The sequence below is a fragment of the Macrotis lagotis genome, chromosome 3, assembly GCF_037893015.1.
Source record: "Macrotis lagotis isolate mMagLag1 chromosome 3, bilby.v1.9.chrom.fasta, whole genome shotgun sequence".
Lineage (NCBI taxonomy): Eukaryota > Metazoa > Chordata > Mammalia > Peramelemorphia > Peramelidae > Macrotis > Macrotis lagotis.
The window spans coordinates 120811956-120828427 of NC_133660.1; the positions used below are offsets into that span (position 1 = coordinate 120811956).

Below are 16472 nucleotides of genomic sequence, written 5' to 3' on the forward strand. Positions count from 1 at the left end.
ACAAAAGTTTTTAGTCCAACACAACGATAGGGATTTTAATTAGACCTAAAAATGAATTTTTCTGATGTTGACACTTCTTATATATTAATTCTCACAGTCCTAAATTAAAGCAGCATAGGATACTAGCAAGAACATTGGACTTGGACTTAAAATACCTCATTTAAGTCCCAACTCAGACACCTGCTCTTTGTATGACATTTAACCTTCAGGTCTTAATTTTCTCATCTATCAAATAGGATAATAGTAATACATATCTCACAGAGTTGTTACAAAGATTTAATTGGGTAATTCATGGAAAGCATCTTCCAAACCTTAAAGTATTATGGAAATGGCCTATGTAATTGAGAACCAGTGTAGTCCAATGGATCTGGAATTAGGAAGACTTCCTTACAAACCCTTGGAGGCAACTAGGTAGTACAGAGGATAGATCACTGGATCTAGAGTCAGAAAGACCCGAGTTCAACAATGACCTCAGTCACTTAGCTGTGTGACCCTGGACAAGTCATTTTAAACTCTGTTAATCTTAACCCACTGGAGAATAAAATGGAAAACCACTCAAATACCTTTACCAAGAAAATTCCAGAGATAGAAAGAGTAAGATAGATTGAAAAACAACTTTTAAGCCCCACCTCTGCCCACTCACTAAACTATGTGACCCTGGGCAAATTGCTTAAATTATTTTAGACTCAGTTTCTTCATCTGGAAAATAGAAGAGCAAATATCTCACAGGGTCTCTGTGAGGTTCAATTAAGATAATCTATTGATAAGCTTAAAAGAGTCAACTAAAAACAACCTAATCTAGCAAATTTCCTATTAACACACTGATTCCCTAATATCTTTGCCATCTGCAGAATGAAGTTAATGAAAATTTTCCCCAATAGCAGAATGGAGTCTGCATCATTCCTTTGTTTTGGGGCTTTACAACTCAAGCTCTAAGGCAACAAATTACTTAATCAGTTTGTGAGAGATTATTAAAAGTAAAGGAATACATAGACCAACACCACCCACTCTACACCATAGCACCTTATAAGCTATACACTGCTCTCTAGGGTGCTTCAGATGAAGAAATGATATAAGGGACAGAGATCAGGGATGCAGAGAGAGAAATTAATCACAGATATTGTGACAGCTTGGCTCTTCTGAGAAGCTGAGAAGAAATCTTTGTTCAAACTATCTTTGAACATGGGGAACCTAAGTAATAAAAACATGCTGAGATTATGGTGATAAATTTAATCTACTACCTGGTCAGGAAGTGCCTTGCAAATAGTTGGTGCTTAATAAATGTTGGATGTTCTAAAAATAGGAGGACACTAGGAACCTCTGGATCCCAGTGGCATTTTTTCCACCCGACATTTCTTTCTGTTTTGATACCAGTATAATCTTCCACTTTGAATCCTTAGAACACAAATCTTAGAAACGAGGAAAAAGTGTTTCTAATTTTAAAATTAAGCAAAAGCAGATGCTGAAATCCCCATTAAACTCTTCCAGCTGCTACTGAACCACTGGCAACCTGAGTTCTATTTAATTTGGAGACCGCTAATGGTAAATGGGAAACATTGGCCTGCCAAAATCATATGCCCAAGTCAGACTAGAGAGTCTAAAAAATGAAAATGGCCCCCCCAAAGCAGACAGAGCATTGTCACACAACTATCCAAATGGGGGACATGTAAGTCTACCTTGTAATGAAAGCCTTAAGAAAAAAAAAGGCTACTGCTTATGAAGTCTTTCACCTCAACATGACAAATATTATCCCTAAGGTGATGGGTGTTTTTTATTCCTATTGGGTGAAGCATCCTCCCATAGAATCTTTGCTATAAGGCTGTACAATGCAGACAGATTTAATGCACTGACAGAATACTTGAGGGCGTTGTTAATATTGATTAATTAAAGTGAGATATCATATAAATTAATATTTAGCAAGGTCATTATGACAGATTGATATGACACAGAGGCCCTCAAGCCTGATGCCTTATCATCACTCCAGAAGAGACAGCCAGTTTAAGGAGGTGGGGAAGGGGTAGGCATACAGGTGGTATTCAATTGACAGTGGCATCTAATATAAAAAGAGCTTTGTCATTCACATAATGTCTTGGGTAATAAAATGAATTCACTTTCTGGTTTCCTCTAGCCTGCCGTGCCAAAGAACACTGTGTTATCGGCACAGATGGAGCGTGCCTGGATCTGGAGAAGAGCCTGGTGCAAACTGCATACAAGCCTCTCTGAATACCAATGAAGCCCCAAGAATCAGCCCCTTGCTGTCGGAGTGACAGGTTTGGAAGCTCCATAAAAATGAACTAATCCCAGTGGTCTTGTCGAACCTCATGTACTGTCAGGACTCTGGCCAGGCAATCTGGAAACCAGGCAGATATCAGAGGCTGGGGTGCTGGGTAGTGATGGATCTGCATATGGAGGATGGAGGGCTAGGGTCCTAGGTTAGATGTCACATCTACTACTTGCTACCCGTGTGACCTTGAACAAGTTGTTTTACCCCTTTGGCCTTTGCTTTCCTCATGTGGGAATTGAGAAGCTTGGACCTGCCAGATCGAAATCTATACCCAGAGAGACAGCATGGTACACTGAAGAGCAAGAGATTTAGAGTTCAAATATCACTCCTATCCCTAATTGAGAGACCATGGAGCACTCTGGCCTTTAGGTCTTCCTCTATAAAATGAAAAATGAGATTAAATAGGTCCCTCCTGTCCCTTCTGGCTTGAAATCTAGAATCCTAAGATCCTGTTATTATGGCAAAAGAGGTAAGCCAGAGAAGGCACATTAAGCCATCGACCTAAATTAATCTTCTAATCTAAAAGGTGAAGGAGTAGGGAGGAGGTTCCACGGATGCAAACATTAATGTTTTCCTCTGGTAACCAATCCATCACTATTCAAGAGTCAAGGTGCCTAGACTCCAGGAGCAATGAATGACTTTGCAAATACAAATTCTATAAACATAAAAGACATTACAAAATTCAATTAATAGAAACCAATAATGCATGGTAAAAAAAGGATTATAAAAGAGGCATACCCATCAACACACTGAGAAGTCTCTGGACCTTTGAACTCACCCCCACAACTCTGTACAGTCCTTGATCATTTATGCCTATGTGGGAGACAAAAAAAGTTAGTAAGAAAATATTATATAATCTCTCTACATTTTTTAAAAGACCAAAACACTTTCATCACTAAATAATTAATTCCAGAACATCAAACACTAGCAAAACTTTGTCAAGTCTCTGAAAATAAAGCATGTGACAAAAACAGCTGTTTAGCAATAGCACTGGGCCATAAACTGTGATTTGAAAATCATCTCTTTTTTTTATCATCTCTTATTTTTTAAAAAAATGATTTGCCCTTTTTCCTCATCTTCTCCCTTGATATCATCCTACACCATTTCTTCCTCTTTTGTTTATAATAAATACATGGCTCTTCTGACTAAGGTGATATATACTCTGATGATAGCAAAATCAATAGCCATCCTGTATTCTCCAGCAGATCTTCCCTTTAATTGTGAATCAAACCCCAACTACTGATACGACTCTGCTCCATACAAGTATTCCCTACTACTTATGCTGGACCTCTCCTCCCTTTCTTGGACAAATTTCTTGAAAAACATATCACCACCTTCACTTCCTCTCCTTTCACTCTCTTCTGACAGCCAGTAGTCTAATTTATAACCACATCACTCAAATGAAACTTCTCACTTTAAAGTTTTCAATGATTTCTTCTCTAATAAATCTAATGACTCCTAAGTTCTTAGCCTTCTTGACCACTCTGTATCACTTAATATTGTTGATTATTCTACCCTTTGAGATATTCTCCTCTATTGGTTTTTTGAACCCACTCCATCTCTTTGTTCTCCTGTCTTGTCTCATCACTCTTTTAACCTTCTTTACTGACTCCGTGATATCATTCCTCCTAAAAGGGGACTCGCCAAAGGTTCAGCTCTAGGCCCTCTTCTTTTTCAGCTCTAGGCCTTCTTTTTTTTTTATTTCATTTGGTGACTTTATTACACTTATGAGTTCAGTTACCATCCCTATACTGATGACCTCCAAGTATAGATCAACCTTAGTTTCTCTCCTGATTTCAGTCCCATATCACCAATTGCCAACTGCCCATTCCAAAGTAGTAATCTTGCAAGCATCTCAAAATCAACATATTTTTAAATAGAATTCACTAGTGTTCACCCAAAATTCATGCCATTTCTATGTCAAGGGCACTTCCATATTTCAAGTCAAACAGGTTTGCATGTCATCCTCAACTCTTGACTCATCCATCATAGTTAGCCAGCTGCCAAATCTTGTTATTTCTGCCTCTCACATCCATCCCTTTCCAGCTAACCCCTAGTTCAGAACCTCATCACCTCTTACCTGGCCTCCTGCAATAATCAGCTATTTTTTTCCTACCTCAAGTCACTCTTAACACTAATTCATTTTCCACACAGATTGCAAAGTGATTTACTTAAAAAGCAGATTTGAAAGAGTCACTTCCATACTCAATGATTTCCAATGACTCTCTACTATCACTTAGAAAAAATAAAAACTCCCCTGTTTAAATCTCTCTGCAGCCTGGTACTTTCAGTTCTTTTTATGTCATTCTTTTCCATATGAACACCCTTGTAATCAAACTTTCTATTATACTTCTCCATATCTTGGTATTAGATGTCTTTTATGCCTAAAATATCCTTTCTCCTTCCATCATAGTATTACTGGTTTCTTTCAAGACTCAGTTCAAGTACCACCTTGGACATGAAGTCTTTACTGACCCCATTCCTCAGTGCTATTGCTTAACTTCCAAAAACCTTGCACAGGATATCTTTCCATTTAAAAGGAAGTTCTCAGAGGGTTGGGGCCATTTTTACTTTTCTTTTGTATCTCCCAATCCTTCATACAATGTCTGCCTTAGTTAGAACTGTAAGCGTTTTTGTTGATTGGTCAACTGATTGATCTAGAAATAGTACAGTATGTCCATTTCGAGGATTAATGGAAAGCATTTGTATAAAAAGGACCTGGGTTCAAATTTCAGCACTAATATTTAATATGCATTTTTTGTGACTCTATACAATCACTTAACATCTCTGTATCTCAGTTTCCCATTTGTTTTAGAGAGAGAGAGAGAGAGAATGAAGAATAGATTAACTATTAAGTACATTTTCATGTAAATCTATGCCATTAGGATACCTACAATTTCATCAATGTGGAGGATTCCTGGGATGATGGAATGGTAGTGAAAATGCTTCCCTTCTACAGAGCAGCCCCTCATCTCGAGATTGTACCCTAAGTGGGTTACCTAGGGCCCTGGAGAGGTTAACTGACTTGCCCATGATTACATAATCAGTCTAAGGACTATGACTTCAGTCTAAGTCTTCCTGACTCTGAAGCTAGCCCTCCATCCAAGGTGTAACGTCTTGGTATGTCTACTTTGGGGGAAGGAGACTAGACCTACAATTTCATTGCAATGTAGAATCCCTAGTTTCAGTCACTCAAAAAAGGATTTAGTAGCTCCTATATACTAAACTCTACATGTGAAAACCATTTCTAGCAGTGCAGGTCAGACCCTCCTCTGCAAGACAGTTGCCTAGGAAGACTGAAAGAAGTTGTTTGCTCACAGCTACATGTGCCAGAGAAGGAAGTAATCCCATTCATCCCAGATTCTTTCTGAGTATAGCTCGCTCGCTCTCTCTCTCTCTCTCTCTCTCTCTCTCTCTCCTCAAAACCATCCCACTTTTCCCAGGTCATCCCACATATGGTACATCTAAAATTAAAAGGCTTATAGGCAAGAATTATGAATATCTTAGATCACACACAATCTAGAGACAAACAATTTTCAACCTTGTAAATAAAATCTTATTTTGAAAAAGTTGTGAGGGGGGTGGTTGAGGTTTATAAAGTTGTGGATCAGGAGAAGTAATTGTATGGATAAGTGCCAAGAGAATGTCCACAGAATAGAATCATAGTCACCTCCAAAGAACACCCACGTGAATATTCATTCAAGACCAAAAAGGAGCCATCATGCTCCTTCAAGAATATTTATACAATGTTTCCAAGGGAGAAATGCTAATACCTCAAAGACACCTCAAATCAAATCATATCATGGAAGCTGCCATCATCTCTACCCAGAAAGCAAGAAACTCAAAACACAACAGGAAAAAAAAGAGGCAAGTGAAAAAAATTAAGTCAAAAATAACTTCCTATTTTTACTTTTCTGAAGATTGGCAGCTTTTAGGCAGTGTATTTATTTTCTGTGAGTCTGATGTCATTGCTAACAAAAATACAAAGGCTGTCTGGAAAGGTAGGTGATGGTACATTTAACCCCTAACCTTTACAAGATAAGAAGAGAATTGAAATCATGATCATAGGAATTGGGTTCAGTAATTTCTCCTTCCTTTTGTTTCTTCCATACAAACATAATCATAGTCTTCTTCTCCTCTTATCCTTTACTGAGCATGCCCAGGTCAAAGAAACTTTCATTTCTCCAGGATCACAGCTTTTTTCCCCCTCCCCTCTCTCTTTCAATTACTTAACTAAAGCTCACTGAACCAGGACAAAGGATACTAATCTATTTCTCTGGTTATGTCTCTTTATAGCAAAAAAAAAAAAAAAATCAAAGTCGGTTACAGAGACATTCTCTGACATGGTATGGTGATCAACTGCAAGCCAGGACAAGTCAAAAGTTTTGTTTTGGTTTTTTAAAGACAAACAGATGGTCAATGGGCAGGAGATTAAGAAGTTTGCTGAAACTGAGTTAAAAATAGAGAATAAAAAAAATTGTGACAACACATCCTGTTTAAAAAAAATAACAAAACAAAACTAGAAACCAAATAAATGCCAAATAACTGACTTACTAGTGAATAAATTGTGGCATACAAATGAAATGGAATAACATGGAAGGCATAACAAACATGAGGAATTCAGAGAAACACGGGAAGAGTTATACAAGCCAATGCAGAGTGAAGAAAGCAAGAATCAGAAGAATAAAACACAGAATGGCTACAGGAAGAGAACACAAAAAAAACTTTGTTGTAAAGGACTAAGTATGAAAACCTCTCCTGAGGAAAGGAAGAGGGGTTAGAGAATCGTGCATATACTATTAGTTTGTGCTCCATGTTAGTCAGATTACTGAATTTTTTCTTAATTACAAAAGAGTGTTTAGTGAAGGCACATTAGAGGGCATATTAGAAAATGCCAAGGACTTTTTTTAGGATATCAATTTTGTAAATAAAAGGGGAACAAAGGGGATCTAATTTCTTCCTCCAAATAGGATTTGTTCAGAGTTTAAAAATAGAAAAAAAGGTCTTATGCTTTTGAGAAAGAATTTAGAGTGGGGGGCAATGAGGAACTTAAAATAACTTGATCGGAATGAAAGAAATCAAATCTCTAAATTGTGTTCCATAGTTAAACAAATAGGCTGCTATGAAAAATATCTAAAATACCTGTAATATTGAAACAAGGATGTTACTTTTGCAATAATAATCACTGTGCTGGTAATTACTATCAGATAATTGATCAAGTTCAAATTCATCAGCCTGAGAGAAGCAAAGTTAATTGCTAATGTATAATGAGAGGTGCAGGGGGGAATTAATGCAGCTCAACATGGTTTTTACTTTTTAATGAAATTTAAATAAACCACTTACAAAAGCAATCTGGAAATGTTATTTAAAAGGCATAGGATCATAGAACTGAGAACTAGATTGGAGGTCATGAAGTCCAACTCAGTCAATTTACAGATAATGAAACTGAGGCACAGAGATATTAAGTGATTTGCTTGAGATTTCAGGACCATTAAGTTGCAGAACCAGCATTTAAACCTTGCTCCTGAGACCTGCCAACCCAGAGCACTTTCCACTGAACCACACTGTCCCTGTACTATATTTTAGTGTTACAGAACCTTCACATCCTTCTGTGTCATCTGAAAGACCTTCAGACCAAGACATGAAGGAAAGCATACCTTCCATAAGTAATGACTGTACAGACACATCCTCCAGCCCCAATCCATTTCTCCCAGCTCTTTCAGACTTGGATAGCAGTACCAAAATGATTATCCCAAAATACTTCTTCAGTGTGTGATCTACCTGCATGTGAACCTACAATCAATCTTTTTCACCTACTGAATAAAAATCTAAAATCCTTGGGCTATTGATCAATCAGTAGGCATTTATTAAAAACCTACTCCTAGTAAAGCAGTGGAGACACAATTTTTTTTTAAATGAAGGGATCAGTCCCTGCCTTCAAGGAACTTTCAATCTAATTGGGGGAAAACATGTAAACAAATATATACAAAGTTAGCTATGTACAGGATGAATGATGTTTGTTTTTCCTTCTTGAAGAAGACCATGATATCAGGGATGACATGACAAGCACATGAATTGGATTTGAGTGAGGGGGTGCTGTGCTAAGTCACCAGCCTCATTTTCTCCTCCAGAGTCATCTGGGTCCAGTCTGATATGAATCAAGATCAATAGGAAATAATTAAAAGATGGGTGGTACAGTAAGTAGATAGAGCACTGACCTTGTAGTCAGGAGGACAGGTGTTTCAATCTGACCTCAAACATTTGAATCTTACTAGCTGTGTAACCTTGGACAAGTCACTTCAACCTGATTGTCTCACATCCAGGGTCATCTCCAGTCATCCTGATTCATAACTGGCCAGATGGCTCTAGAGGAGAAAGTGAAGCTGGTGACTTAGCATGGCCTTTCTCACTCAAATCCAATTCACCTGCTGGTCAGGGCATCACTTTCCTGATGTCAAGGTCTTCTTTGAGAAGTAAAGACAAAAACATTTTTGAGTTGCCCAGTATCATTTGTTGTTGTTGTTGAGTTGTTTCAGTAGTATCTGATTCTTTGTGACCCCATTTGGGGTTTTCATGGCAAAGAAAATGGAGTGGTTTTCCATTTCCTCCTCCAGTTCATTTTATAAATGAGGAAACTGAGGCAAACAGTGTCAAGGGACTTGCCCAGGGTCATCCAGGTAGTAAGTCAGGTCTTCCTGACTCCAAGTCCAGTGCTCAATCACTGAGTCACCTAGCTGTTTCCACGGAAAGAAAACAAGGGGGTTCAAAGAGATAGAGGTAGAGAGGCAAGCCTGGCTGGCAAACTGTGTAAAGGTTTTGACACAGAAGATGGAGGGTCCTATTTGATAAGCAAGAAATTCAGTTTGGTTAGACTATATAGCAAGTAGGAAAGGAGGTGATATATAAAGAAAATTGTAGCCAAGTAGGGAAGGATTTTTAAAAGCCAAACAGCACAGCTTATATTTGATCCCAGAGGCAATAGAGAACTACTGTAGTTTATGGAGTAGGGGAGTGACATGGGCAGATGTAAACTTTAAAAAACTCCTTTTGAAAAATGTTTGTGGGATAGCTTAGGAAGGGAAGCAGAGAACTGAGACAAAGGGACCAATTTAAAAACTAACGGCAGAAGTCAGGTGAGAGACACCTGATTGAGAGTTGTGGGCAGATGAGTAAAACAGGTGTCCAAAAGATGCTTATTGAGGGTAAAAATGAAAAGAGTAGACAATAAATTGGATATGTAGGGTGAGAAGAATGAGAGAAGGGAAGGAGGATGCCAAGGCTGAAAACCCTGGTGACTAGATAGATGGGAAACATTTAAAGGGGATGCAAACAGAGTGAATTCAGTGAAGAACATGATGGGTTCGATGGACCTATGGGACAGTCAATTTGAAAAATTTAAAAGGCAGTTTGAGACATGTAGCTGGAACTCAGGAGAGAGCCTATGCTTAGATTCATAGATCTAAGAGTCATCTTCATAGAAATAATTGAACTCTTGGGAGCTGATTTATTCACCAAGTGAAAGAATGTTGAGAGATTAGAAGAGTTCTCAGAATGGAGCCTTGATTCACAGTCAGGAGTCATAGTATAAATGATGAATGAACAAAGACTGAAAAAGAGTGGCAACTAAATAGGAAAATCAAGAAAGGTCAGTGTCACAAAAACCCAGAAAGCAAGAAGAGAGGTCAAACACTTCAGAGAAGTTGGGAAGGAAGAGAGCTGAAACAGATTAACAGATTTGGTCATTGGTAACTGGATATGGCAGTTTATCATTTAGAACCCCATCATCTACAAGCCCCATCTTGTCTAGCCAACACTATTCTCTAAACATAAACACACAAGTCTTCCAAACTCCCACCCCAGCCCCAGATATAAAAATATTCCAATCAGGGCCTCTATCCTTGCAACATAATCTCCAATGAATATCCACCAAACTAAGTGTTACACTTCATTAAAGTCCTTCTTTTGTTTTTCTTTTTTAGATTATTTCAGTTTTGCCCAACTCTATGTGACTCCAAGTGGGTTTTTCTTGTCAGATATACTGGAGTGGCTTGCCATTTTCTTCTACAGCTCAATTTTTACAGATGAGGAAACTGAGGCAAACAGGGTGAAATGACTTGCCATGTCACATGGTTAGTAAATGTGTGAGGCCAGATTTGAACTCAGAAAAGTCTTCCTGATTCCAGATCCAGAGCTCTATCCACTGTGCCACCTAGCTGCCCATTCATTCAAGTCCTACTCTGCCCCCCATTAAACAAAAGCCTTCCCTGAGTGTCCCTGACCTTCTCCTTTTCTGAATTCCTATGGAACTTATCATCTATCACATAACTTATCATGTACCATAACAACACCTGACATATCCACAATGTTTGCAAGCTTACAATGAAGTTTGCATACATTTTCTCCTTTGACACTTGCAGAAATCCTTTGGGGACAGTTATTATGGCTATTCATCCCCATTTTATATATAAGTTAACAGAAGCTTAGAGAATGACTTGCCTATGGTCTCAGAGTCAGTAAATGTCAGAGATAGGACATAATTTTTCTGATTTTTCCTGATACCAAGATTTTTTCTGATTTTTTCCAGTTACCAAATTCAATATTTTTATTCACCACTACAAACTGTCAATATCATTTTGCAATCTATTGTTTCTAGTTCTCATTGAGTCTTTCCACGATATTAAAAACATTAAGAACGAAAACCATATCTTCAACTATTTTTGGCATTTCACAGACTGCTGAGCACACAGTGATAAAATTAATTTCAAACCAAATCAAATTAACAAGCATATATGAATTTAGGACTGCAAGAACAAGGTCTGAAGAAAGTGGGTTGGGTTTAGGTCAGAAGACTTTAGACAAATTAGAACTAAAAAAAATCTTCCATGGAACTCTACTTTAATAATATATCAAGGGTCCCTGTTATTACTAAAACACTAGACATATCCATCCAAGAAGACAAAAAATACTTAAAGGGCTATGGATTCAAACTGACTAGAGAGGTTGGTACAAGATGCAACATCGAATGACCAGAAAGATTTTGTTGTTCTCTGAAAGAGATGATCAACTAAGGGAATTAGACTTGGGGGTGGTAAGGAGAATCTATGTAGAACCAAGGAACGTGAAGGTTGGGAAGCCAATTGCCCTTCATCTCACTGCTCTAACTCTTTAGCTCCTATCCTCCTTGCCTAATCCCTGCCCACAAATCTTTACAACTGCTATGATCAAATAGACCTATAATGTCTTAACTCCAAATGAATTCTAACCAGTAACAGAGGTGGACCAAATCAAGCATGATGTACTATGATGAGTATTGGACTTGATCAGAAATGATCAGAAGAGCTGAGCTACAGATCTCCAAAAATGTTACTAGAATGCCAGCTACAGAAGCCCCTTATCTGCTTCTAATAGAAAAATAAATCACGAAACTTGAAGGGAGATATAGAGGCCTAGTGTATGAAAATCCACAAACCCAAAGGGAAAAAAATCTTGTGAAGAATATTACAGTAGAAACTATGAATAGGATTCCTTGGCCAAGAGGGAAGTTGACTAAAGAAGGATGACATCATCAGAATGATATGTGTACAATTAATTCCAGCAAGGGGATAAAGTGTCTACCAGACAATAAGGAAATGAAGTTGGTTTAAAGTTCATAAATTTTTTTTGTGGGTGTGACACTCAAAGTTATGATAAAGGATTTTTGCAGTAGTGCTATAGTAGTATAGAAATAAAAGCATTAGATTCTATGACTTCATAAAACTGAAACTCATACCAGTTTAATATTCCCATTAGGTCAGCCTTTTGTCTTTTCTTTCAGACTCATGTCAACATTTTAAGAGCATTACTATTCATAATAATTAAAGGAATATTCATGTTCTTGAGAAAAATCTGATATTTCAAATCAGTACTTAAATGGATATATGCATCCATTGCATATTTAGCTTACAATGTGTATATACATGCATGCACTGTGTGTGTATTGATATTCATACATACATAGTTTTACACATCTCTCAGGCATTGCAAAGACAACTCCTCCTCTGCAGCATATGTAATATATAAACACACACAAATATGCATGCATTTATAAATATTAATCAGCATTTAAAGTGTCGGTTTATAATTATAAGAAGTATTAGCTGATTTAATCGCTGGAAAGATTTTTGAAAGTGAGATAAAACGGAAAAGGATGAGAAGTAATCACTGCAGGAAAAATGTTGAGAAACATCTATAAAAGAGAAGCAAAAAATAATATCATATAAAGGTGATAAAGAATAGAACAGAAAGGAATCAATTATTCTGATCAGGACAGAAACTGATCTAATATAATAATAATGAAAATTAATTATAAATAAATATAATACTAACTGCAGGTATATCTGTGGTTTTTAAATGTGCAAACTACATATTTCACTGATGATTTGCCATTATTAGCATATAGAAAAATAAACATTATACAGGTAAATAAAGCACATATGCCTTTTCATTTTTATTAACACTATACAGCTTTTCAAATTTTAGGTTAAAAAAATACAGTGAGATTGAACCAGCAGTAAAGGCATGGTACTGAAACCAAAAATGATTAACTTTTAACAGATCAAAAGAGCTATCACTCATCCTTATAAATACACTATATTTGAAATACTTTATTTGCACCATCTTGGCACTCAGGAAAGAGTGCATTATTTAGCACTGATGACATATTAGGCACTGCTTAAAAAAAGAGGAGATAGAGAAGAGGCAGAGGAAAAAAAAGAAGAAAATGAGGAAGAAGAGGGAGGAGGAAGAGGAAAAGAGAAAGAAGGAAGGAAGGGAGGGAGGGAGGGAAGCAGGGAGGGAGGGAGGGAGGAAAATTGCTAGTCACTGCTCTGAAACAATATCAACCTTAAATTAAACCAAATCTATTTTGAGTCTTTGTGCTCAATCATTTTATAGGTGGGGACATATAGGGAAATTTACCTAATTTCTTCTAACCTCAGTTTCCTCATCTATAAAGTTACATGGTCATCCTACTGACCTGGCAGATCCATTCCAGCTCTAAATAAAAGCCCTTCAGTCCAAAAGATCTCTAGCCTTTTAATATCCCAGCTTCCCCATTTCTTTTAAACGATACATCTGAACTATAAGCTTTTTTTTAAGTTATTAAGATTCTAAACACATTAATGCAGTTGTAGTTGATTTGTTGCTATTTGAAAGTGGTTCAGGAAATGTGATGTCATCAATGAGAAGAATCCAAGAATAAAAGTTCCCTCCACAGATCTCATATCACTAATGCCATCTGTAGCATATAGCCTGAGAGAGCTGCCAGGGGTCAGAGTCTTTTTTTTTTTAGGTTTTTGCAAGGCAAATGGGGTTAAGTAGCTTGTCCAAAGCCACACATCTGGGTAATTATTAAGTGTCTGAGACCAGATTTGAACCCAGGTACTCCTGACTCCAGGGCCAGTGCTTTATCCACTGCGCCACCTAGCTGCCCCCAAGGGTCAGAGTCTTGAGGCAAAATTTGAACCCTGGTCTTTCTGACACCAAAGCCACCTATAGCTACTATATTATGCTGTTTCTCTAACAGAAAAAAATATTTAATATTATTACAAAATACTTATATACAGCTAGAACAGGAGGAGGAAAGCTCAAATTTTTCATACTTTTTTTTTTGCAAGGCAAACAGGGTTAAGTGTCTTGCCCAAGGCCACACAGCTAGGTAATTATTAAGTGTCTGAGACTGGATTTGAACCCAGGTACTCCTGACTCCAGGGCCAGTGCTTTATCCACTATGCCACCTAGCTGCCCCGCCATGTAGCTGCCCCTCATACTTTTTTTAAACTGTGGAAAGGCAATAGACTCTCAGTCTCTGACCCCCTTATGGTATCCAATGATCCACTTTCCTTATTGTATCTTGTTGGGGGAAAGAAGTTGCCAACCACTCCACTCTCAAAGCCTCTCACTTCTTATGGCAGCAATAAGATTATATAGAGGAGAGATTTCTAACTAGTTTCAGTCATAAGGCTCCAAGATAGAGTACTTGGAGGGCAAAAGAATCTGGTACATGGAAGATGTGTTAAAAGGAGTCAAGATGTTCTCAAGGTTTACAGTTAGATGACTTCATGGAGTGATAAGTCTAAAGTCAGAAAGATTCAATTTCAAATCCTGAATCAAAACAGAAAGTTAACTGACTGGACAAATCCCTTAACCTCTACCTTTGTTTCCTCAACTGTAAAATGGAGATAATAATAGCATCCATCTTTCAAGATGACCAATTAAGATAATGCTTATAGAATGCTTGGCACAGTTTCTGAAAGGTTTCCATGCAACCTTTGGCAATCTGGGGAAACCTATTGACTCTTCTTCAAATAATATTTATAAATAAAGAAAATGCTTAATTTCAGTCAGAGTTTAGAAACAAACCAAATCAATGGCATAAAGGGGTAAACAAATGAATGAGTGAATGAATGAATAAATAAATGAAATGAAAACTTTTTTCCATCTAGGTTGACAAACTCGCTGAAATCTATCCCCAGACCTAGTTGGAGGTCTATGGACCCCACCAGTTAGGCATCCCCACTTTGGAGGGTCAAAGGAAACAACTATGATTCTACAATCTTCATATCATATTTTTATTGGCTGCTGCAGGAATGAAGAAGGAACAGAGACTAGATGCTGTTCTGTAAGCGGAGTCTTAAGGTAGGCTTCATATGTTTTAGGGAATGTGAGAGTAAATGAATATGCATCCATCTCAGGAAGTGTGCCATCAAGAAGTGCTTCCATCCATCATATGAGAGAGAAGGAAGAAGGGATCAACAGTCAAACAATGTGAAAGAAGATGATTTACAGGAGTAAGGTCAATCTTTTGAATCTGTATTTGTAAAGTAGCCAAAAATTCTTGATGAGTACAGTTCAACAGAAAACAAAGCTAAGGAAAGCCAACATAAGCCTGACCCAAACTCAGGGATTGTTGCTCCTCTTCCTTATAATATTTCTTTCCATTACTTCTATTAAGACTATACTGGTTACAAATGAGGAACTCTAAAACCATGTCTCACTGCTGCCATCTGTCTCCACATATGTCTAAAGCCAGCTACAGTAGCATCAATCAATTACCGGAAAAACAATTTTGTATGGTACACTTCCCCCATGAGTTATAAAAACCCAGTTATTCACATCAGGATTGCATATACTACTTCTCTGGACTCTCCTTTTGGATTATTATTATTATTTTGATTATTTCAGTGCTCAAGAACACTTCAACTAGAAGCTTAGAAAGGGAATGCTGAGATTCAAACAAATTCACTTAATGTTACTTTTGTTCAGTATATCAGGTTGAAGAAATGATCAAGGAAATGGGGAAGAAGGAATATCAGTTCAACTTTGGTTTTGAAAATACACTACTACATCAATGCCAGGTAAGTTGATCCACATTTTCTGGAAATCAGTTTAAAATGAGCATGAAGATTGCTCAATTGTCCATACTCTTTGACCTGATGATTTCCCTCCTAAGCAGATAGATACCTCAAGGAAGCCAGAACAGTCATAGCAGTCCTCTTGGTGGTAGAAAAAAAAAGTGGTGGGGATGGACGCTTATTAAGTAAGGAATGGCTGAACAAATGGTAACATCAATACAATTAAATAAAAATAGTAATCAACTGTAAAGGTAAGACATCTCTATATATGAAGAATTGACAGAAACATGGTCAATTGTATATGAACTGATAAAGTGAAGAAACCAGAACCAGGAGAACAACCAAAGAGCATGAATATAATAATATAATTAAAACCATTTCAAAGTTTGTCAGATCATGGATTATATATAATGTTTATTCTGTATTCTAGGTAACTGATAGTAAAATAAACTTCCTTCATTACAGAGGTTTTGGAGTACTGGTGAAGATAACTGCTGATGTTTTGTAGGACCATAAATTTAATATTGGAAACTAACTTAGAGGCCATTGAATTAGACCAGTAACTGAGGTCCAAGAGAAGTAAAGGAACTTCTCCAGGGTCATACAGCTACTCAGTGGCAGAGTTGGGATTTGGGCTGAGGTCCTCTTCTTGAAAATCCATCACTCTTTTCCACCACAGAGTTATGTTGCGGTGTTTTGCTTAACTGGGTTCTTGTTTTTCAAACAGTGGTAAGAGAGGGCTGTCCTTTGAGGTGGCAGGAGGAGGAAAACGTATTGATAAAGAAACAAAAACAAAA

General features: G+C 37.4%; 1 protein-coding gene across 2 annotated transcripts in view; it reads right to left on the reverse strand.

Moving 5' to 3' along the window:
• Window positions 1-16472, reverse strand: part of ARHGAP10 (Rho GTPase activating protein 10) — a 355007-nt gene that overhangs the window by 131635 nt on the left and 206900 nt on the right. The window contains exon 14 of one of the 2 annotated variants that reach the window (XM_074229164.1): window positions 3023-3097. The exons of the other annotated variant lie outside the window; for it this stretch is intronic. Within the exon in view, the coding sequence (XP_074085265.1) occupies window positions 3023-3097 (75 nt within the window). The remainder of the gene's footprint in view (window positions 1-3022; window positions 3098-16472) is intronic. 2 annotated transcript variants of the gene reach the window in all.